We start from the raw sequence: 23,805 nt of genomic DNA, 5'->3' as shown, positions 1-23,805 counted from the left end.
GTTTAATTACTTTGCTCAAAATAGTCCTAACAAAAATATCCTTTCTAACACTGAAAAAGATCATTTTCTAACACTATTCTGTTATGTATTTCAACAATTCGAGTCGTCTATTTTTTTTCATATTATCATTTAAAAATCATTTTTGTAAAAGATTATCCGACTCCAACAATGTTTAATCATTAAAACGTGCAAAAATCTGTAATCAATTAAATAAAGTTTATATGATATGTACAATACAATGACTAAACAATTAGGGCTAACTAATTTTTACATAGCTAATTTTTAAAAGAGAATTTAGATACTGAATAGTTTAGAATGTTAAACGACACTAAGAAGAATACTGTATTTAAGAAAGTCAATAATGTAGAAAAAATGTAGATAATGTAGAAAAAATGTAGTCATATCTTATATAGTTTGCAAAAAACTTACAATCTTTTGAGGCAGTGGCGGAGCCATGAAAGGACCAGGATAGTCCCACGCCCATCCTGACATTTTTTCAGTCGTAAAAATGTAGTGTTATGCTTATGATTTTCAAGGCTTTTGTAGGCTCAGGCCCAATTCCCACATTTTTACTTTAATTTATTTCATCATTGTTTGATTTGAGGTTGATAGCTCCTATGGAGTTTAGGCAATCAGTTAGTTGTGAGTTTTGAGGAGGATTTTAGTATGGGGATCAGTGGAGGAGAGAAGAAGAAAGTTAGAGAGGCTTGGGGTTTAGGTATAAGAAGAAGATGATGAGATGACAACATATCAAGCCCAAACGACGTTGGTCGGTTATTCATTACATGACAGTAAGTTTTGTAAGTTTCAGAGAGCGTTTCAGATTGAGATATTTGGACCCTTCCTAGGCTGAAATTTTGACTCCCTGCCACTGCTTTGAGATATCATATACAGTGAGTTTTTAGCCGATGAATTTTAATCATTTAATTCTTAACCAAAAGTTTAACAATTTAACAATTAAAAACTTCAAAATATATAATACTCGGGAGAATGCTATAATACATTCCACGTTCAAAGCAAATAAAGACAAACATGTAAAATTATGGAGAGTGAATCTGCAGAGGGGGCGGACGGGGCAGAGGGACAACTTTGGGTCTTGGACTCTTGGCCCACACGTCTAAATATGCCCATAGGTCGAAGGACAATTCTACCCCTTTGTTAATTTTTGGCTCTGCTTTGACTCTAAGCCAAAATAGTCTGCTTCCGTAGTCTTATTGGGCAGTTTGGTCTTTTCACTACAAAAGCACCATTTCGCTTTATTTTCGTACTATTTCTACAACACTACCAACTCCAACAAGTAGTGTAGGAAGGAAAACCAGGGAGAGAGAGAGAGAGAGAGAGAGAGTTGAAGGCTCTGCAACTGCTACAATGTTGAAGAAGAAGATGGTGTTCTTCTTTCATCTACTATTTCTCCTTTCTTTTGGTGTTTCTGGTAAGAAAAAGGTTCAACCAAGTTCAAATAAATCTCACTTTTTGTTATTAAAATTCTTGGTTTTTTATCTTTTATTTTTCTGAAAATTTTCTGGGTCTTTATTTTCTGTGCAGGTGAAGGGCAAGACTCCATTGTTTCTGTACAATCTGCAGATCTCAGTGAGGTTGCAAGTAGCATTTTAAAGGCAGAAACTTGGCTCAAAACCCATGTCCTTGCCCACTACCCTTCCACCCCCATCACCGCCATTGTCGTCGGCGGCGTTGGCGGCGTCCCTCTTCTTCTCTGCCGGAAAGAGCAAGAACACACTCTCACTCTCATCCTCCCGGCCGTCAAGAACTTGCACCACTCCCTCACACGGTGGGGCCTCCAGGAACACATCAAACTCTCACCCGCCTTCGCTCCTTCTTGTTTCGACGGAAGCTCCGATATCTTTGGGAAATTTGTGAGGCCTGTCCTAGATTTTCTCAAGGGAGCATCTCAAACTGTCTCTCCAACGTTGGTGTCTTCTCACTCCGAAAGCCTTGAAGACTTTATCGGCGTTAGCTTTAACTTTGACGATTATACTGTCCTTCTTGACAACCCCGGAGAGAGAAAACCCAGAGGCAGGAAGCTCTCTGCGGACCCCTTTCCAGCAAGACCGACGCCATTGCCTAAAGTTTTAGAAACCCCACTTCACTCCACTGTTGGTCTCTCTGTTCCCGCCAATGTGGCTAAAAATCCTCATCCTCCACTGCCCCAAACTGCCTCTCCGCCGCTCCAAGTTCCTTCCCCACAACCCCGAAGCGCCGCCTCTCCGCCACCACTCCTACTGCCTTCCCCAGAGGCACAAACAGCCTCTCCACCACCACTCCAAATAGCTTCTCCACCAGATACGGGGTTCTCCTCAGCCCCAGAAAACCCTCCTTTTGTTGATGATTCCCCTCCGCCGTCCCCTGCCACATTTCCACCCTGCAGGCCGACACACGTGCCGCCTCCTACCCCAGCCCCTCAGACTGCAGTGCACAACAAGCTGTGGTGTGTGGCCAAGCCGACTGTTCCTTCAGACACTCTGCAGGTGGCAATGGACTACGCCTGCGGAGACGGCGGTGCTGACTGCTCGGAGATCATGCCGGACGGCAACTGCTACAGCCCCGATTCTGTTGTGGCACATGCTTCCTACGCCTTCAACAGCTACTGGCAGAAGAACAAGAAGACCGGAGGGACTTGCAACTTCGATGGCACTGCAATGTTGATTAACAATGATCCAAGTAAAAAAGCCTCTTCATCTCCCAATTTTGATTAGTCTGTAAATGTTCCTCTTTTGCAAGCTTGCTGATATGGAGTGTTATCTTTTCGATTGCAGGTTATCTTCAGTGTCGATTCATTCTCACCTGAATGCAGTCGGAGCGGAAACTGAGACTGGTAGCTCTTCTTCTACGATGGGAAATCAGATTCTGAGGTGACCTTGTAGTTGTTCAGCCATTAGTTTATGTTACTAGTTTAGTTTAGTATAGCATTATTTAGTTCCAAGTAATATCTGGTTTCTTTTGGTATGTAATCCTGCTCCTCTTGCTATAACCAGAGAGATTCAGCTTACCCGTCCAAACATCGAACTTTTGGTTTTCTGAACGATATGTTTGTCGCTTGAACTTGCAAAACCGCAACATAAAATACCGCAAGCACTGACTCGAAGCTAGAGTCGTGTGCGGTCAAAGAACACGGCAGATAAAAGAAAGAGCTCAATCAAAACTTAACCTCCCAATGTAATAAGCAGCCTGGAAGCACATTGAATAAAAGTGGTGCTGCTGAAAGATAAGAGTATATCATCGCATCAAACAAATGATCTAAACAAGAAAGTGTAACTCTACAATTTACAGATGCAGAATCCAGCATCATCGGTGTGATGCAAAAAATTTTGGATCTTGAAACCGAATGCGGCATTTATCTCATAGCATTCACGCTCTGCAACTATTTGATCCGTTTGACAACATAACGTTGATCGAAACTTGGCTTAAGTAGTAAAAGGAGGTACAATATTCAGTACTACATACACATTCATTCGACAATGTGAAAACAGAAATTGAAGTCATCAACATTCCTCATCGTTAGTTGTACCGGCTAGTGCTGCGGAGCCATCATCTGAAACTTTACCACAACCTTCATTCTGCAAAAACGCACACAATCAGACAAACGGAAACATAATAAATAACTATATGAAGTAACAGCCAGGATTAAAACAACAAGTATCCACTCACTTGAGGAAAGATCATCAACGGAAAAGATTAATGTTAACCTTACATGCTGATTATATTGGTATCTTATTTCAATGCAATCTTATAATCCCCAAAGGAAATACTAGCCCCTTGCCACACGCCTAGACCCCCCACTCCCACTACGTGGAATTTTTTTTTTTGGTGATTTTTTTGTTTCTTTTTGACATCCTAATGGGATAAGAGTAATTTGGATACAACCAAAGCTTCACCGTTTATATATATACATATATATAAAACAAAATATACAAACAACTCAGATCATTTAAAATAGTTGGTCCAGATTCCAGAACTACGCAACATGTGTAAGCAGAAGTATAGGAAGACAGAATTAAGAAAGAGTTGTACCTTTTTAACTTTACCATGAGCTGACATTATCTCATAAAACTTACGCATCAGCATTTCTTCTTCGACCTGCAGATTGTACAGCAATCTAAATTAGATTGTTCGTTTTATACTCAGCACATATGAACAAGCAGGCATATTTTAATTCAGACTGTTTTAGAATTGGTAGAATGAAAAACAACCTTCAGTTGGTGCAATTCTTCAGACATTGATATTTTAGCTTCCGTGAGGAGCTCATTTTGCTTCTCCAAATGCCTATACACAGAAAATAAACCAAAATAAACTTACAAAAAACAAAAGTTATACCTATCAAAATTAAATTTCATGTAAAGAAAAGAGCCCAGGTTCCAAATGAATGAAAACGCGACTGAATTGACCCTAGCTACGCTTCCGAACGGAGCGGAAGAAGGGAAGAGTATCTTGAAGTAGGAAAAGGATCCAATGACTTCAAAAGAATTGAACGAGGAGCCGTATGAGGTGAAATCTCATGTATGATTGAAAAGACTTACTTCAAAATCTCTCCGGTGTATCTAGGGTCCATGTTAATAATCTGTAATTCGTAATCCTAGATGTTGATGTGAGCTTAGGACAAAGATTGCGAATTTAGGGACCTTTGGCTGGGTCTGTCTGGTGTTGTTTTGGACTGGGTCAAGATAATTTGGCTCTGTCCTGCAAATACCAATTAAGCAAAGAAAGGAAAATCAGAGACAGATTCAAACGGAACTCAAACATAAAATCCAGCACTAACAGAAAATACTAAACTATAACACCATCTCACAAGCTGACGGTATGACTTAAAGAACTATGATGAATTTACAACCCAAATCTACACAATAAAGCAAATGTACCACAAAAGAGCTGACACTAGGGTTCATGTTCAAATTTTGAAATCCTAGTTGCTAATGGGGGCACAGGACAAAGAGTGAAATTAGGCTCCTTTAGGTACACCAGACAGGTCTCGATCATAATTTTGTATTGAACTGAATTGACATATTTTTAGGTTGTCCGGTAAACACCAATTAATTACAGAAGAAACAAGAAATCAAGAGCTATCCATGCATGCGATCAAATTGTCACTGAGAAACAAAGAGTTTCTGTTACTGTTGAATCAGTTAATCTGAGAAACCAAGCAGGAACAGAGCAAGCCTACGAGGTACAGAAAGATGCAAAACAAAATGATCAAAGAAAAGAAACCATACAGTACCGTTCGCCAATATGAAAGTGTGTTCCGTATCTCTTGTGATTTAAGTGTCTAATGCCAAAGCTGGGAGAAACAAAAGAAGAGAATAATGCCAGAGGGTGTTCAATATCCGATACCAATTTTTTAGCCATTTGATCTGTGTATCAGCCTGCACATTTTAAATTCAAATGAAAATTGCTAGTGCTAAGTGCTAATGGTATGCTACCATACGTCCTGGCTCGCTATTGACTTACCATGAAGAATCATGACGGTAAAGGTCACCTGGATGGTAGAAGATATAGAAATTCATGAGCTGCCAGAATATAAGCAGGAGTAAATAAGTCCTCTACTTGAAGATGTAGAGTTTGACCCGGAATATTTTCGGTCCATATTTAGCGGGGAAATGTTGCTCGGACCATGATTAAGCTGAAGGGACTGTCAAAAAAAATTCGCCTACTTCAATTTTACAGTTACACATTTCCTAATGCTTTGTTTGAAACCAAATGTAATCTCAATTCCCAGAACTATTTCATCCAATAAAACATTACAAATTCAATCACAATAAGTTCATATCAAATGCTAACACCAATTCAAGATTAGCTAAACAGCACCAGATCATCAAAGTTATAAAATTGCATGCGTTGATGAAGAAAACAATGGAAACTTAGCACAATTTTCAAGGTTTTATGTAAACCCTAAACCCTAACAAGTATGATATCAGGATCCGAAAATCTAAAATTAAAAAAAAAAAAAAATCAGAATTTGCTTAACGAAAAAAAAGTATTAAAATAATCACAGGAATTAAAAAATATCATCAAATCTGAAACTTACCAGCAGATGGGCAAATGCGCCTCGACGGCGGCTCAAGAGTATCGACGCAACCGCGGGAAGGAATTTGACGACTGCGTTTATCGGAGGGAACGCTTGACGTTTGAGGAGGTATTGGGCCTTACAAGTCAGGGCCTTGTCTTTCTTTCACCAAGTTAGCCGAAAAAGAGGGCCCATTTTGTTGAGGTGTACAATCCGGCCCAAACCTCGCATGAGCACGAGAAATTATAATCTAGTACATGAATACCACGTGGATTCTGATTGTTTGTGGTTGATTGCACACGTATGATGTGTTTATACGTATTGATAATTAAGAATAAAAGTTTTGCATTCTGATAATGGTGGAGAGTATGTAAATCATGATTTTGAATACTAGTTTGAGGCTCATGACATTCTACTTGAGACGACTTGCCCTCAGACATTCCAATAAAATGGTGTGGTCAAGGGTACAATTCGACATATTCTTGAAATTGCACGTGCTTTACTTATTGGATCACATGCTCCTCGTAGATGTTATTGTTTTTTTTTTTTTTGTTGAATCGATTGCCCTCTAAGGTCTTGAATTTTCGGACTCCATTGAAGACTATCTATGTATGGCCCCTTGCCATATGCTTTAATGCTTTCTTTACGAACAGTTCAGATTGTTGATATCAGGTTCCGATATTTATGGTTAACTGAAATATGAGTCGATGTTATATAATTTCTATAAACACTTTATAAACTCCGAGCAATATTTTCATTAATCATAAAAATTTGAACGTGATGTCAACGATCCAAACAATTCATCTTTTTGAATCCACTAAAAGATCATGTTTTCAAAAATGAAGATATGAAAAAACGAAATCTAGTGAGAAGAATAGAGTATAAACGTAAAATTGACGATTAAATATAAATCTAGGATTTATAGATTATAATGTTGAATTTTTGAGTTGACCTCTCCACAAAAGTTGTAGAGCTTGTCATTAAGAGGATTTGTGTTTGTATTTTTTGTTATATACATTTTTCACAGTTGTACATTAATTATTATGAATTTTTATTAAGTTGCACTCAGTCAAAAATCACTATTCATGAGGGTTTGGAGGGTTTTAATTAAAAATCGAAACGACGGTGTAACCATCTCCAAGTGTAAATGATGTAATCACGAGTGTTTGTATATTTTTCACATTTTTCACACGTGTAAATTAATTATTATGAATTTTCATTTATTCTGAACTCCCCTAAAAACACTATTCACGAAGGTTTCAAGGTTTCAAAATCCAAACAACTATATACCCATCGTCAAAGTGTAGAGGATGTGATCACGAGTATTTGCATATCTTTTGACATTTTCACACTTGTAAATTAATTATTCTTTTAATGAGCTTTTGTAGACGAAAAATAAAATTATGTTAAAATTCATAATAACTAATTTATAAGTGTGAAAAATGTGAAATAAATATGTAAATGCTCGTGATCGCATCTTTTACGCTTTCACGATGGGTACATTGTTGTTTAAATTTTCAAACCCTCCAAACCCTATTTTTTAGGTGGAGTTAAAAATGTATAATAATTCATAATAAAAAGTGAAAAAACTATGTTAATACTTGTGACCACATGCTCTACGTTTTGACGATGGTTACATCGTCATTTGGATTTTTAGGATTAGGGTTTCAGGGCTTGGGGTATATGGATACTAATTTAGTGACAACGTGGTATGTAGATACTAATTTAGGATGACATTTTACATTGCGTTTTCGTGGTTGATTGCACACATATGACATGTTTATATGTATTGATAATTAAGAATAAAAGCCTTGCATTCTGATAATGGTGGAGAGTATGTAAATAACAATTTTGAACACTAGTTTGAGGCTCATGACATTCTATATGAGACGACTTGCCCTCATACATTCCAACAAAATGGTGTGGTCAAGGGTACACTTCGACATATTCTTGAAACTGCACGTGCTTTACTTATTGGATCACATGCTCCTCGTAGTTATTGGAATACTATTGTTGTTATTATTGTTTTTTTGTTGAATCGAATGCCCTCTAAGGTCTTGAAGTTCTAGACTCCATTGAAGACTATCTACTTATGGCCCCTTGCCATATGCTTTAATGCTTCCTTTACGAACAATTCAGATTGTTAATATCAGGTTCTGATATTTATGGTTAGCTGAAATATGAGTTAATTTTATATAATTTCTATAAATCTTATAAACTCCGAGCAATATTTTTGTTGATCGTAAAAATTTGAATGCGATGTCAATGATCCAAACAATTCTTCTTTTTGAATCAACTAAAAGATCATGTTTTCAAAAAATGAAAATATGAAAAAACAAAATTCAGTGAGAAGAATGGAGTATAAACGTAAAATATATGATTAAATATAAACCTAGGATTTATAGATTATAATGTCGAATTTCAGAGTTGACCCCTCGACGAAAGTTGTAGAGCTTTGTCATTAGGAGTATTTGTATACATATATATATTTATACATTTTTCACACTTGTACATTAATTATTATGAATTTTTATTAATTATTATTAATTTGCACTCAGACAAAAAGCACTATTCATGAGGTTTGGAGGGCTTTAATTAAAAATCGAAATGACGGTGTAACCATCTTCAAGCGTAAATGATGTAATCACGAGTGTTTGTATATTTTTCACATTTTTCACACTTGTAAATTAATTATAATGAATTTTCATTTGTTTTGAACTCCCTTAAAAACCCTGTTCATGAGGGTTTGAAGGTTTCAAAAATCCAAACAACTCTATACCCATCGTCAAAGCGTAGAGGAATTGATCACGAGCGTTTGCATATCTTTTGACATTTTCACACTTATAAATTAATTATTCTTTTAATATGCTTTTGTATTCTGTAGGAAAAATAAAATTACGTTAAAATTCATAATAACTAATTTATAAGTGCAAAAAATGTGAAACAAATATGCAAACGCTCATGATCGCATCCTTTACGCTTTGACGATGGGTACATTGTTGTTTTAATTTTCAAACCCTCCAAACCCTATTTTTTAGGTGGAGTTGAAAATGTATAATAATTCATAATAAAAAATGAAAAAACTGTGTTGATACTTGTGATCTCATTCTCTACGCTCTGACAATGGTTACATCGTCGTTTAGGTTTTTAGGATTAAGGTTTTAAGGTTTGGGGTGTGTGGATACTAATTTAGTGCAACGTGGTATGTAGATACTAATTTAGAATGAAGTTTTTCATTTGATTATTTATTATAGTAAAATATAATTTCTTTAATGGGTAACAGGTTGAGTCATATTACTCGTTAATTTCAATGGATCAAGTTCGAATCAGGTCACATTACCCGTTCAATAGGTTTGGCACGACACAATCCATTAAAAAATAATTACAATTTTCCCAGAAATTGTGCCTCCCCTTCCCGCCTCTTCGCCTTCGACTCTAGAATGAATTTTCATATTTTAAAAAATAATTATAATTTTCCAATTTTATAAAAAACTTAACCAAATCGAAAAAAGCCGAACTAAACTAAGACTGAACTGAACCGGAATGGAATCGAACTCACTCCTATGCAACACTTCAGAAAGGTTGTGTCCTTTGTTGAAAAAACAAAAGTTGCATCTCTTCAAAATAAAAACAAAAGTCACCGTTTAGTTTTACAGTCTAGTGATATTCTGTTTTACTTGCGAGTGAGGGGTCTCAGATTCGAATCTTATGAATAGAGAGCTTGATACCAATTTATTCTCCACACCTCTTAGTGTAAATATATCATTATCACAACTCATATAAACAATTTTTATTCAAATAAATAATTTAATTCGTAAATGAATTAACTGGTTAAGTTATGGAAAAACAGGGTGAAAAAAGAAGCACCAAGATGGAACGATGTTGCGAATTTCTTAGATGTTTACTCTTATGGACTTAAGTTTGAGTTGGCCTCTAAGCAATGCGGGCAAACTGCCATACTACCAAAACGGAATACATAAAAATTGAACTTGGTTTTGTGTACTTTATTTATGGAACAAAACCATGGTCATGAACTCATGATTTTGGTAAGTACTTCGGCAGCTGGCACTCGGCAAAAAGCTATAAAGCTGAAAAACGAAAGCCTAACTTTCAGGATTTGGACCACACAACCAAGTTCCACGCAACAAAGTATCTTTAACTCTTAATTAAGGTTAATGTAAAGAAACCAAGTAATTAACAATACAGAAATCATGTTGTAGGACATGCTTGTTTTAGTTTTGAGTTCATGGGCTCAATAGGAGCTGCTCATGGAGTGTTCAGTAGACCAAAAACTTGAAGGTTACAACCAAAAGAGAAAAAATTTGAAGTTTGGGGCATTGACATGCACACTATATTATATTAATATTAAGCCAACCGTTATTCCAACTTAATTACTGCTAGACAACAATAATTTTAAATTTTAAGTTGTTAGGAATAAGTCAACAATGTATATCAAATTACTACTACACTTTCATCATGCATGTAAAAAGTGAACATTCGAAAGATAAACATATAGATGCAGCCTCACTACGCATCGTACGTGCAAACCAACAAGAAGTTGGTGTAATAGGACATGTCATCTTGGAAACATGGCTTGGATCGGATAACATGTTAAGCAAGTTCCAAAAACTTAAGATTATAAGTCACTAAGCCAAACAATAGCCTCTAGGCCAACAGGGCAGCCATAGGAATGAATAATATTGTGCCCATACTCAACCTAGAAATGATGGAAAAAATCATTTCATGCTTTTGGCTTGCTAAGGAAATAGAAGTAGTACTTCCTAAAGGATGTGCTAAACAGAGTGGACACCTCCTAAACTTAAAATTAATTAAGAAAGGCATGAAATCCAACTGGGAAAGATTCTAAAGTTTTTTTAGGGTTATCAACACCGGACTAGTTGGCAGTGAATTTAACTTATCATTTTCTAGATGCAATTTGTATGTTGTCTAATCTTGGCAGATATGATTTAGTTTGTTAACATCGATCTAGCAAACTAAGTAGCTAGCTAGGGATCAAAAGGAAAGAAGTAGGACGGCTTAACGGATGGAACGGCTTTACAATATTGAATATATATGAACTTTGGAAAAGATTTCAGCATCAAAATACAAGGATTACAGATAACAGATCGCAGACTATTATGTCAGAATATTTTTTTGAAGAATGTCAGAATATTTTTTTCTTCTAATTAAGCTATATATTTATATATATTGTCATGAAACCATTAGCTACCATAATGACTCCATATGGTCCTCACAATATTATAAGAACATATTTATAATTAAGTTTTCTGATGCCATCAACATGAATTATAAAACAATCTGTGGCCATGTGCCCTTCCATAATTACCTGAATTCGCATAAACCGCTTCTTCCCCCTTCTTTATAATGTTGTCTGCAAATAATTTAAGCCCAGTTCATCATCTCTGCTTTAACCCAGGTTTTCATTTGGTTGATTTTGGACTACAAGTCACGTAAATTAAGTAGCTACTTTGGATCGTATGAAATCCACTCAAGCCCTAGTGTTTGGAAAAATAATATTAGTTAGCCTTTTGCTTCATTATTATTTAAGGGGATCTGTGGTATTTTATGTCTTAAAATTTTCTTGTAAGTGAATATTTGTATTGCTTACTTATTGAGATTAGCGTTATCTCTTTTTTTTAATAGGGTGGTTTGTAACTCAGTTAGATGTAAGTCTGACAAGATGTTGCCTCTTCGAGTTTTGCATCTTCTTTTGTTCGTTTATTTTGCACTATTCTGATTTTCAACACTAAATTATCTAGTTGTTTTAGAATCTGAAAAGTCACTATCATCTGCATGAAGATAAATTGAACTATCTCAGTCACACAAACACACAACCAGGTTCATAAGTAGGTTTAATTACAGTTACTCAAGTGGTCCCTTACCTTGATAGCTAGCGAACTTTCCATTAAGCTGGAAGGAAATAATTTTATCAGAAACAAAAACAAATAAATTAGATAATGTTGGGCAAAGAAAAACTAGCTAGCAAGGCCACATGGTATGGGTCACAGTGTACATATATAAGTCAAAGTACAATTGGCATCCACAATGTTCCCCCTATCTTCTTCTTGTGGTCACATCCCTATAAGATTTCTGTGGTATTCCAATTCCATTGATAATGTAGGACCTAATTAAAAACTTCCAATGACCTGTAGAACATGTTGTGCAAATTTGCAATGTCTGACGATAAAATGAAAACCTTTTGACTAAACCCTAATATAATGCCTGTCTCAACCCGACCAATTCTCATGGAGAAGATCTTACCAAAGATTTGTGACTCAAATTTTGTTTCAGAATTTGTTGAGAGTCCAGACATCTTTTCAGGAATCAATCTCATCTTGCATGGATCTTCGTATATAGATCTTAATTAAGGGTGCAACGTTCTTTCACATTTGATATTCCCATCTGCTGCATACATACATACATACATACATACATATATATATATTTGTGTGTGTGTGTGTATATATTACGTGCAGGTCATTGGATTCTCGATGCTAAGAAATATATTCATATATATATATATATATGCATTAAAAATTAAACTATGAAGACATTAATCTGGGGATGTGTGTTTAGAGGAGAATATATATACGATATATGATAAAACTAACCCTAGTGATTGAATAAAACTTTGGTTAATCTTGTAGTGACATTGGAGAAGTGGATTGGAGCACTACATGTGAGGGAATATAAAAGATTGGATAAGATAAAAAGAAAAATAGGTCCAGCATTTTGATTGGACCAGACAATAAACAATTGAGGTATTATCCAATGAGATTTTTCCAGAAAACAAGACTGACTGAAGTCATATCCTGCCCTAGGTTCACTGAATCAGTAGAGTATATAGCAATGGAATGCATCAATGGATCACGTGGTTTTCATGTGCATTTGGTTTTCAGACCATATTTGTAGCCCTAGTTGGTTATTTTCCAGCTCAAGCAACAGATGTTGCGCTTTCAACTTGCTCGAGCTCAATAAAATCCGATATGTAAATCCCAAATTTACCACGTTAATAACGTAAAATTAGAAAATAAAAAATGTAATCCGTTTGAGAGGTGAAAAAAACATATTCGTTTAGTGCCTTAAATGAGAGAGTTCGAGAGTACTTGAGAAAATATAAAATGCTCCTAAGGGGAGGTAACTTACGTACTTTTCTTATAGCCTCGACATGATTGACAATATTTGACAAATTCTTTTAAGAAAATAACAAAAAAGAGAAGCAACACAGAAGTGCATATGCATCATGCAAAAAACCCCTTAAGAAGCACGAAACAACTCATAGAGAGAAACAAAGTACCAACTAAAACAAAAAAGCCAACCCTCCTCGTACTTAAACCTATAAGATTTGACACAAATGAAATAAGTCAAAAGGAAGAAGACGAGGTGTGGCTGCGAGAGAATGAGGAATTAATGAATAAGAAGACATGGTGTTAGTGAAGGGAGGGAGTGAGGCATATAGCTAGTTCTTTGGATGTGTTTTATAGTGTTCTTACGGAGTAATTGGGTTTGTAAATCGATCGAATTTAATGAAGAAGGCAATCAAAATATGAAGCTAGTTGAGGCGATCGGTCTTTTATAAATATGCAAATCGGTTTTAGAGTCGAACAGAGTTGAATATATGCAAATCGATTTCTCTATTGTTGTCAAAAGAAAATAAACAAGAGTGGAGCTAGATATTGGCTCTTATGTTTTCTGGCCCACCTCAGTGTTTGAGAAATGAAAAACATAAATCATCTTACAATTAGGATACGATTTAGTAAATTCTTTCTTGTAAATGAAATGTTTTAATTTCAACTCTGATAAAATTTAGTATTTATATATAAACAATAAACAAGTAATATCTAGTGGAAATTCAGCCTAACTTGCAACTAACTTTCATTCTAATCCTAATTACATCTCCCCTAGTATGTACCACTAAACTAATACCGACAAAGCAACAAGTAATGTTTGACGATTTATGAGTTCATGTTTATAGTTAAGTCGCATGTTTACAAAAAAGAAAAGAAAAAGAAAAAAGTTGCATGATTTCATCTTTAACCGTTTAGACGTGTCGGGAGCGGAAAATGATGTGCGTGGTGGGGGCGGTGGTGCTGATTCAAAAGGGGTTAAAACAAAAGAGAGAGAAAGAGAGAGAATGAAGTGGGAACAGACTGAGGTTGGCTTTATGTGTTCTGTCTAGCTCTGGTGGCTGTCAAAGATAAGCAACACCTCATCCTTTTTATGGATGGTCTCTTTCTCTCGCTTCTGCTTGCCTGGTTTCTCTCTACTTTCTACTTTCTGGGCTGATTTCAGCTTTTGCTAGCTGCTGCCTTCTCTCTCCCCCTCTCTCTCTCCCCCTAATTCTGATAAAGGATATACTCATATATCGTGCAGCCTCGTTGCGTTTGTTTGTTTCTGCCACTGAATATTTGATTCCTTGTACTTTACCGACCACAACCCACTACTTCCCACTCTCACGCTTCCTTCCTCTTCCTCTTCACACACTCTGGTCCATTTGCTTCATACCATCATTCAGTTTTTAGAAGTGGACAACTTTTTGCTCGTTTTGGTCCCCTTGATCTTCATTTCAGGTGGGTTTTCGGTGCTTTCTTGTTTAAATAAATTTATGCAAATTCAAAAATTAATATTGAGTTGTGCTTGCTTAGATTTCTTGCATTTAGTATATGTATCACAGCATAGGCGAAATGTTTAGGAATTTTTAGCCGTTAAATCTTGGTCATTGAATCCTTCCCCGAAAACCACGTGGTCGCATACTAGAAATCTGCAGCATGAGTTGCTTTGGATGAAATTTCAATTCTTTTTTTTTTTTTTTTGGTAAGCGACATGGGATATTCTGACCAATTCTGATCATCTTTATTTTTTCCCCCCCACTTGGTGGTGTTTGATGCTGATTCTTAAACACCCCAAACATTGATGCTTTCTGTCTACTTTCCTGGTGGTTTAATTCAACTAATACCACAGACATTGTTTGCTAATTGCCATTGCAGCAGGTGTTCTGATTTCAAAGAGGAAAGAACATTTTTTGGTGGTGGAATGTGGATTGTGGAGGGTTTTGGGTTCTGAATAAAAGTATTGAAAAGGCAAATATCTGGAGTGAGAGAAGGATAAACATATAAGGGCAAGGGGCGGTGGTGTCAGTTTTAAGCAAGTGGGGTTTTTTTTTATTTAAAATTTCTTTTGCTTCTGGATTTTTGAGAATTATATATGTTTTGGGATGGTCAGTTGGTAATGGCTAATGTCTCCTGAGCTGGCCCTGTTTCTCCGGAGCCATTGGGTCGTGTAACCATTTCAGGAAGCAACCCCTTCCCTTCTTTTCATTCAAGGGAAGTGAACATTTTGTGGGAAGGATTCGGTCACACTAGGTAGAACAACACTAGAGTTTTCCTAAGATCTGTTTTTTTTTTCCCCCTTAAAATCCAAGGTTGTCAGTTGTTCAATCGCCACTTTCGGGGAGTTTCCCCTTGTTTTCGGGGGGATTTTGGTATCGAATTCGCAGCAGTGGTTGAATATTTGCAGCATTAGTAGGAATCAGGAATTGTGGAGGAGAGAAAACTAAGAAGTAGATCTCTTCCTTGCCAAAAATGAAGTTCATGAAACTTGGATCGAAACCGGATTTCTTTCAGACCGATGGAGACAATATAAGGTTAGTATCAGATCTTGTCACCTGAGTAACATGGTTTATTTTTCTTTAGTTTTTGCTGGAAAATGAATCGAAGTGTGCTATTAACCCGGTTGTTGGTATATTTAGCCCTCTGCCGTAGTTTGTGAGATGCGTCCCAATGTCCTTTCCTAAATTTAGATGTTTACTCTTAGTGGAGGCACAATGTAGTTGACCTCATCTACTCAACATGGATTAGGTAAAAGTTAGAACTTTCGGAATTTCTGAATAATCCTGTTTCACGTTTTAGACTCGCTCGCCTTTTCAGGTGTAGATTTGTTGTCTGTGTAGGTACATGAGGAACCAAGATTTAAGTTCTGCAAGGTCATGGAATGCGACTTTAGTGTTATCTTATGATTCAACGGTGTTACTGTATTTGAAGTTTTGATGATGGAAATGTTCGAACGTGATATCAGTTTAAATAAAATTGTAGAGCGATGTGAAATCTCACTGTTAAGGCAAAACCATTTCCTCCATGAAAGTTAATTATTCACTGTTCATGTTCAATAATGCTTTCTAAACTAAATTTTTAAAATTGTAGTCTTAAAGAGGTTATGGCCCGTGCTGTCTGTTAAACTTAAAAGAAAATTTACATTTCATCGGGTGAACTTTCTGCTTAGCATTACTCGTGTAATTTCTGCTTCTTGTTTTGTGTTTGCTCAGGTTATTCTAATTCAATTAAGTGCATATTTTTGTCAAGTTTATGATTGACGCGTGAACATTTGTGCATCCAGATATGTCGCAACTGAGTTGGCAACTGATGTAGCTGTTAATGTCGGAGATGTGAAGTTTTATTTGCACAAGGTATGAAACCTGTTTGGTCTTAAACAGGATCCTACTTTTTGGTCGGTAGCTTGTTGTTTTTTAACATTATGGATTGATGGGGTACACAGTAATGGCATCTGTTTGATTGCCATAACTACTTAACCAGCCAAACTTGCATTGAATTTAGACACATTGATGGTGTTTCGGGACACCAATAGTTCCTTAGTTAATTTGTTAGGCTCTTTAAGACATTACTTATGATCCATTCTAATATAAAACATTAGTTATGATCCATTCTAATATATCTGTGATGCTTCTGTAGTTTCCTCTTCTGTCCAAGAGTGCACGCCTGCAGAAACTGGTCGCAACCACAAATGAAAACAGCGATGAAATCCACATCCATGATATTCCTGGCGGACCTGCTGCTTTTGAAATATGTGCCAAGTTCTGTTATGGCATGACTGTCACTCTCAATGCATACAATGTGGTTGCAACTCGATGCGCAGCAGAGTACCTGGAGATGTACGAAACTATTGATAAAGGAAACCTAGTCTACAAGGTTGAAGTGTTCCTAAACTCTAGCATCTTCCGGAGCTGGAAAGACTTGATTATTGTTCTTCAGACTACGAGGTCTCTTCTTCCATGGTCTGAGGAAGTTAAGGTGGTGAGCCACTGCCTCGATTCCATAGCTTCCAAGGCTACCATTGATACTTCCAAGGTGGAGTGGTCATATACATATAACCACAAAAAACTACCGTCTAATAATGGGGATGATTCACACTGGAATGGTGTGGCAAAACAACAGACGGTTCCAAAAGACTGGTGGGTGGAAGACCTCTGTGGGCTTCAACTTGATTTATACAAGCGGGTGATAACAATAATTAAGACCAAAGGAAGAATATCTGGTGATGTAATAGGGGAAGCCTTAAAGGCATATACCACCAGAAGGTTGTCAGGTTTTAGCAAGGGTATGATTCAGGGGGATGTTCTAAAGAATAAATCATTGGTGGAGACTGTAATCCCCTTACTTCCTGCAGGCAGCGTTCCTTGCAGTTTCTTACTTAAATTGTTAAAAGCGGCAAGACTGTTGGAATGTGGAGAGGTCGAAAAATGTGAGTTAATTCGCAAAATTGGCCAGCAGCTTGACGAGGCTACAGTTTCTGATCTTTTGATTCAAGCCCCAACTGATGAAGCAATAAAATATGAAGTTGATATAGTGCAGAGCTTAATTGAAGAGTTTGTGACACACGATCGAAGTGCTCAGACTGATCCTTCAATGGAAAGTGAATTCCAGGAGATTAGAAGTCCCAGGTTATCGGATTCTTCCAAGGTGAAGGTGGCAAAGCTGGTTGACGGCTATCTTACTGAGATTTCACGTGATCCCAACTTACCCGTGTCAAAGTTTGTCCATCTTGCTGAAATGGTATCAAGCTTCTCGAGACCAACTCATGATGGTCTTTACCGCGCCATTGACATGTATCTAAGGGTTAGTTCATGATACTCTTCCCTCCCCTCCATTTCATTTTTTGGGTTGTTGAGGCTTCAGTGTACCTTTGTTCCAATGAAACCTGCACAACTACCATAATCATTAATCACTTGAATTTTGTAAACATAATTTCATGTCTAAATGTGAGACTCACATAAAAGCTAACAGTAGGGAGCTTTCTCAGTTTTGAAATGTAACTGATCCATTGCGTGTCGATGCAGGAACACCCGGGGATCAGCAAGGGTGAGAGGAAGAGAATGTGCAAATTAATGGACTGCAGGAAGTTGTCAGTAGATGCCTGCATGCACGCTGTGCAAAATGAGCGGCTGCCCTTAAGAGTTGTTGTGCAGGTCCTTTTCTTTGAACAGATTAGGGCTTCGGCATCCGGTGGCAACAGTACACCTGATCTACAAGGCTCCATCAGGGCCTTGCTCCCTGGTGGGTCTCATGGGAGCTCAAGGTCTACAACCAACACAGAAGACGACTGGGATGCTGTGCCGACAGCAGAAGAAATCAAGGGTTTAAAATGTGAGATTTCTACTCTAAGGTTAGGCGAAGTGAATGGAGGAGTTGGAGTTGGAAGTGATAGAAATGGGAACCCCGGTGCTTCAAAAAATCTTGATAAAGTTCCATCCGGTAAAGTGAAAGGTATGTTCATGTCGAAAAAGATATTTTCTAAGCTGTGGTCAAGCAAAGAAAGGAGTGGTGAAATCAGTAGTTCTAATACATCAGAGAGCCCTGGTTCTTCTAGCAATGCAGAAGAAACAAAATTCACCCGTTCGAGGAGTAGGAGGAATTCGGTATCTTAGTTACAGGCATGCTTAGTAGATTAAAAGTATACACTGTTGACTCGTAAAACCGCCTCGTGTATCTGACATCAGGAGAATAGAATCAACTGACATGTTTTAGCTGTTTTTCCACTGCGATTTTGAGCCAAAGAGGTCGTGTTGTTGGAGAAGAAAAGAGATTTGGTATTTCGTTTCTTGTAAGAAGAGCTCATGATCACATTTATGTTCCCAGACTACCTGTTGGTTTTCAGTTCTAACAGCTAAGTAGAAGTTTCTTCTTGTAATTGCCTATCTATCTTCCCTGGGATTTTATTTACTCTAGTGCAAAATTGGCAATTGTCATCAGCTCTTCTAGTCTAAGCAGAGCAACTGCTGCAATATCAGGTGATTTTCAGGCAAGACTATGTCCTATATATGCATCCAAGTGTCATACCGTCCAGTAATTCTCGTGTCTAGTCACATGATAACCGCGGTAGAGACAAACGAATATATCTCCGGTGATAAAGCACTGTGAGTCTAAACCATTCATCAAATCATTATTTAGGCAACAATATTCTACCATAAGGGGGAGGAAGATAGAGCCACACAATACGCAAGTCATTAACTAGGTATCGAACTCGATACAAATATAGTTCTAGTTAGTAACTCGTCAATGGATTAGACGCAGAGTCTGGCAAATTGTGGCATTGCCAAACTAATCTTTTCCTGAGAGTGTTATCCTATGTTGCTTGTGACCCAAAACTTCATACATGCTTCTTCCCATTGTTTAATGTCTATGCTTATCATGGAACTTTTCTTTTTCAATCTTGGTCTTGGCCCCTCAACGAGGATTGAAAAAGAAAAGTTCCATGATTAGCATAGTCCATTGAAACTTAAACAAAGGGGAAGACCTCAAAAGAAGATGCTCTCTACAAAACTCACATCACACCACAAAACACCACCACTTAAACAAAAAAGGCTTTAATTTAGCCGTTTGGCCATTGACTTGCCAAGAAGACCAGCAAAAGATAAGGCCAACCAAACTTTTTTTACCACAACTCCACCAAAAAAAATTAGGGGCAGTGTCAACCCAAATAATGAATTTGACAAAATCCTTTTCCTTTTGAACATCTTTTCCCACTCAACTTACAAAAGACAGGACTTGGATAGTGAGTTTCCACACTTGCTAAGCTGGATATCTTAATATATTAAATGCAATTAGGTTTGGTTTACCATATATTAATGAAAACGACCCTGGTAATTAGAAGTTGCCTTACATTTTTCAACCCAACTTACCTAATTCTTTTTATAGTGCTCCTTGTTAATCCTAAAATAATCGGTCTTATGCCAAGATTACTGTTTTGTTGCTAAGTTGGATTACACGTGCTCGTGAGCATCGTACACGTAGGAACTAATTAGGAATTTAGGATACAATACGAACTTTCTTACAATAATCTATCTTTGTTGGGTACATATAAGTATGGAGATGCTTAAATTCAGGGTTGGTTCTTCGTTTATGACCATTTATTTTCAACTGAATCATGATTAGGTTTTGATTGGCCGTCAGCTAAGATCGATGGAAACATTTCTCAGGATTACCCAGGAAACTTTTGAAGACCAATGCATCAACAGAGATCACGTACAGTACCAGTTCACTTTGGACTTTGTGTGTGTGTGTGTGTGTGTGTGAGAGAGAGAGAGAGAGAGAGAGAGAGAGGGAGGGGAAAATATGAAGAGAAGATCTCCCTATGTTTGTCCATCTATGTATTCACAATCTTCCTTGAATCCCACTTGAAAAAGATGTTGCAATAAATAAAATAAGGGTAAAATAGTTGGCTAATTTGAAATATATAGTTAATAACTTTCTCTTATTCATCAAGATATTATTTTAAAAAAGACAACAATACATAAGAGATGTGTACAACACACGAACTTTATTACAAGAACACAACCCGGAAAAGCAAATCAACGATATTCATTAAAGATTAATATATGTAATAAAAATTCCGAAGTGTTTAATCCTACCACTTTTAATCGTTTGGTACACATAATTGCATTGAAATGGATCACAAATTTAAAGATGTTAAAGGGAGAACATACGAAATTATGGCCACCTAAAGGATAGAAGGTGAGTTGCGCATGAAGAAAACTTATCGATTCTAATTCTCTTTGAAATGTGTTGACAAAAAAAAAAAAAAAAAAAAAACAACTCCTTAAAATGATAAGATTAGAAGAGATGAAAATTTTTTCAAAGCTAATTCTCTTTTAATTCTCTCTAAATAAAAAAACCGTTACTTCCATATTAAGTATGCCCTGAAATTTGAGAATTCTCTATTTCAGTTCAATCATGTTGTTTGAACTCAATATTATGTAATTGGATCGTGCAATCAAGGTCGTTGGATCGAATATAATGATGAATATTAATTGAGGGAAATTCAAATTTTTATCTTGGATGAATTACCATGATGATATTGTGGAATTATCTTTTGCGTAACGGACGAGTAAGAAGAGTCCAATGGTGCAAGGAATTTATGTGTGTTGTTGCCATGTATTTTGATGTTACTTTCAGACAAAGGGAAGACACGTACGTAATCAGATGTCAACAAGTATCTATACAATTTATTTGCGACAGGAGTTTTACTCTGCATGAGGTTGGTTGGGTGTATATGGATATGCAAACAGGAGAACATAGGCTTTAGGTTGGGATCAGCCAAAGAACTAGCACGAAGATGAGACAAAAGATGGGATTAGCATGTACACATTTGTCACGTGGTCTTGGCTAAAATACATGGCTAGCATCCGATGATGTTTTGTTCTAGGCTTCTCATAAGATAATCATTACGTTCAATAAAGATCAGGATCAAGGTGGGATAGTCACCATCAAATGGTTATAATTATTTGCGAGGATTCGTGAAATTAAGATGGGATGAAGCTCCAGATTGTTTCTAAGCGGAACTAAAATTGTTTCTACAACTTACCATCCAAGGCAAAGCATGTCTATATAAATACAAGTGATTTTACAACGTAGAAATGATCTTCAACTCAACATACAAATGCTCTATACGGAATCTTCTTAAATCTGATAAAGACACTAATTGGTTCACTAACTCCTTTGTCTATACACATTCAGTTCGGTTGAACATCACTTGAGCCCTATAATCAGTCGATCTAGGAGTACCTTTAGTTTGGTTAAACAACACTACCATTTTGATTAGTTATCTATCCTAAGTCTTAGCCGGTGAAGAGCCTACAGATACTTTCGCTGAAAGAGGTCACCTCATCAGCTTTCCCAGTGAAGTGAGATGTCCCATGATTAGTTACTCATAAGTGCATTACAGATTCTGGTTATGACGATTTCATAATATATATTTTACCCTATTCTTAGTATATTTTGGTTATTATTTTGGTGAGATTTTAATCCTTTGTTTTATATTTCAAATGTAGGACATGTGACTTTATTATATGCAAAAAGTGGTGAAATGATGGAGTTTTGGAGAATCTCTAGTTGGAGTAGTTAAAGGACTAGCGCTCAATGTTGGCAGATTGACCTATTGGACTTAGTTGTGACTTTTGAGCATGAATATGACATTCTCTGGAGTTGGACCCTTCTACGAAGTTGTAGAGGACGCCCTGATCTTTAAAAATAAAATCTTTTGAGCTAGATATGGTGTTGGTTCGGTCCAAAAATGTGAAGTATTTATGACTAGGTAGATTGCCTAGTTAGATTAGGATTGTAATTTTAAGTTATCCTTTTGTTATTTTGTTTCCTTGTTTTATAGAAGACCTTAATTAGGTAGGTTTAGGAATAAGGTGTTGTTTATAAGCACCACCTGACCATTAAGGTTTCTCTACGCATCAATTTAGAGAACTTGGTTGGCTTTGGCAATTTGTATTTTTCTTTCAGGGGTGTTTTCCATCTTTTCTTCTTAATGATATTTTTTTCTTTTCAATTATGGTAATGCGTAACTAATTCCCTTTTACTAGGGCGAGGTCACGAGTCTTAGCATGAGTATGTAGTCTTTTATCAATTTGCTTATGAAATTATGCATGCTTACATTAAATTATTAATCACTGTGTTTAAACTATCTATATATTTCTTAATGCTTGATCACCATTAGGATATTTAGACAAGTAATTTGATGTAATTTCTATTGGAACATCACCTTGAAATATTGAGGAGAGCTTTTTGTGATTGATAATTGTAACTTCACCTAAGGCAAACATTACGCTCTTAAGGGTTGCATGGCCTTTCGAAGGGTTTTCACAAAACTTAATGAGTCTTGCATTTACATTTGATCTGAACATTACAGACAAATTGCATGTTAGATATACTTTTTCGCTTGAACATCATGAGGAGAATATGCATTAAAAAACCCAATCTTCAAAGTTTGCATGTATTATTCATAACTAATTGGTAGAATTATATAAGATTGTTAATGGCGACGGTAAATCCTAGTCCCATTTATAATTAAATTTTCCAAAAACTATTTTATTCTTTTCTGTTTTTGCCGAAAATAATTCTTTTTCACTTTTTGATTATTTTATTTCTTCTTTTATCTTTAATTTCACAATCTCAATTCTTCTTATAAATCTGTTTCAAATAATTAATTAAGGATTCATTTAATTACAAATTATTCATATCAATTCTTGTAGAGAACGACCTTACTTGAGCCGTTTATACTACTATTACCTTGTTCTCTTGCGAGTAAGTTAAAGTGTTTTTATCCTTATTTTTGCAGGTAGTAAAATTCCATTATTTGGCATTCAAACGGCCGAACTCCTTTTACCGTAAAGATGCTCATTTCCTTTGAGCATATTTGTCTCTACAACCTGATTCCTTCGGCACACCTATCTTTACACATATAGTTGAAGCAGCCAAACCTAGTGCAGAAGATCCTAAACTTAGTAGTGAATTGCATAGCCTTTTCTTTAGGTTCTAGAATCCAAGGCTAAGAGTGTTCATTCCTTGGTCAAAAGTCAATAACGCGTTTCATCACCACAACACTACATTCATCCTATCCGCCCCCGTCCAAGATCAATAGCGAATTGGCACACCTGCATCGGCAATATCGTAGAAGAACGTAATTAGTTT

At 36.5% G+C, this 23,805-nt stretch overlaps 3 protein-coding genes across 5 annotated transcripts; 2 read left to right on the top strand and 1 right to left on the bottom strand.

The window, feature by feature from the left end:
* Positions 1–1,319: 1,319 nt before the first annotated feature.
* LOC137748302 (glucan endo-1,3-beta-glucosidase 12-like) lies at positions 1,320–3,007 on the top strand. The gene is made up of 3 exons (XM_068488435.1): positions 1,320–1,432; positions 1,546–2,679; positions 2,775–3,007. Exons 1-3 carry the CDS (start codon positions 1,369–1,371, stop codon positions 2,804–2,806), a joined length of 1,230 nt encoding a protein of 409 aa, XP_068344536.1. The 5' UTR covers positions 1,320–1,368; the 3' UTR covers positions 2,807–3,007.
* A 130-nt stretch (positions 3,008–3,137) lies between these two features.
* On the bottom strand, positions 3,138–6,140 carry LOC137748303 (uncharacterized). 3 transcript variants are annotated; one of them, XM_068488437.1, is made up of 7 exons: positions 6,038–6,140; positions 5,461–5,641; positions 5,231–5,375; positions 4,536–4,695; positions 4,209–4,281; positions 4,030–4,095; positions 3,138–3,575 (listed from the first exon to the last, which is right to left on the bottom strand). In XM_068488437.1, the coding sequence occupies exons 4-7, from the start codon at positions 4,565–4,567 to the stop codon at positions 3,501–3,503; spliced, it is 246 nt and encodes an 81-aa protein (XP_068344538.1). In that variant the 5' UTR covers positions 4,568–4,695; positions 5,231–5,375; positions 5,461–5,641; positions 6,038–6,140; the 3' UTR covers positions 3,138–3,500. The 3 variants fall into 3 exon arrangements, with proteins under 3 accessions (XP_068344538.1, XP_068344539.1, XP_068344540.1); XM_068488438.1 differs by lacking the exon at positions 5,231–5,375; XM_068488439.1 differs by lacking the exons at positions 5,231–5,375; positions 5,461–5,641 and having other exon boundaries at positions 6,038–6,111.
* Positions 6,141–14,609: 8,469 nt separating this feature from the next.
* Positions 14,610–19,139, top strand: LOC137748257 (phototropic-responsive NPH3 family protein NPY2-like). The gene is made up of 4 exons (XM_068488381.1): positions 14,610–15,680; positions 16,430–16,499; positions 16,783–17,946; positions 18,168–19,139. The coding sequence occupies exons 1-4, from the start codon at positions 15,619–15,621 to the stop codon at positions 18,753–18,755; spliced, it is 1,884 nt and encodes a 627-aa protein (XP_068344482.1). The 5' UTR covers positions 14,610–15,618; the 3' UTR covers positions 18,756–19,139.
* The last annotated feature ends 4,666 nt before the right edge of the window (positions 19,140–23,805 follow it).

The sequence above is a fragment of the Pyrus communis genome, chromosome 10 (assembly GCF_963583255.1).
Source record: "Pyrus communis chromosome 10, drPyrComm1.1, whole genome shotgun sequence".
NCBI lineage: Eukaryota > Viridiplantae > Streptophyta > Magnoliopsida > Rosales > Rosaceae > Pyrus > Pyrus communis.
The sequence above is the reverse complement of the archived record's forward strand: the minus strand, read 5'-3'. Positions and strand labels throughout refer to the sequence as shown.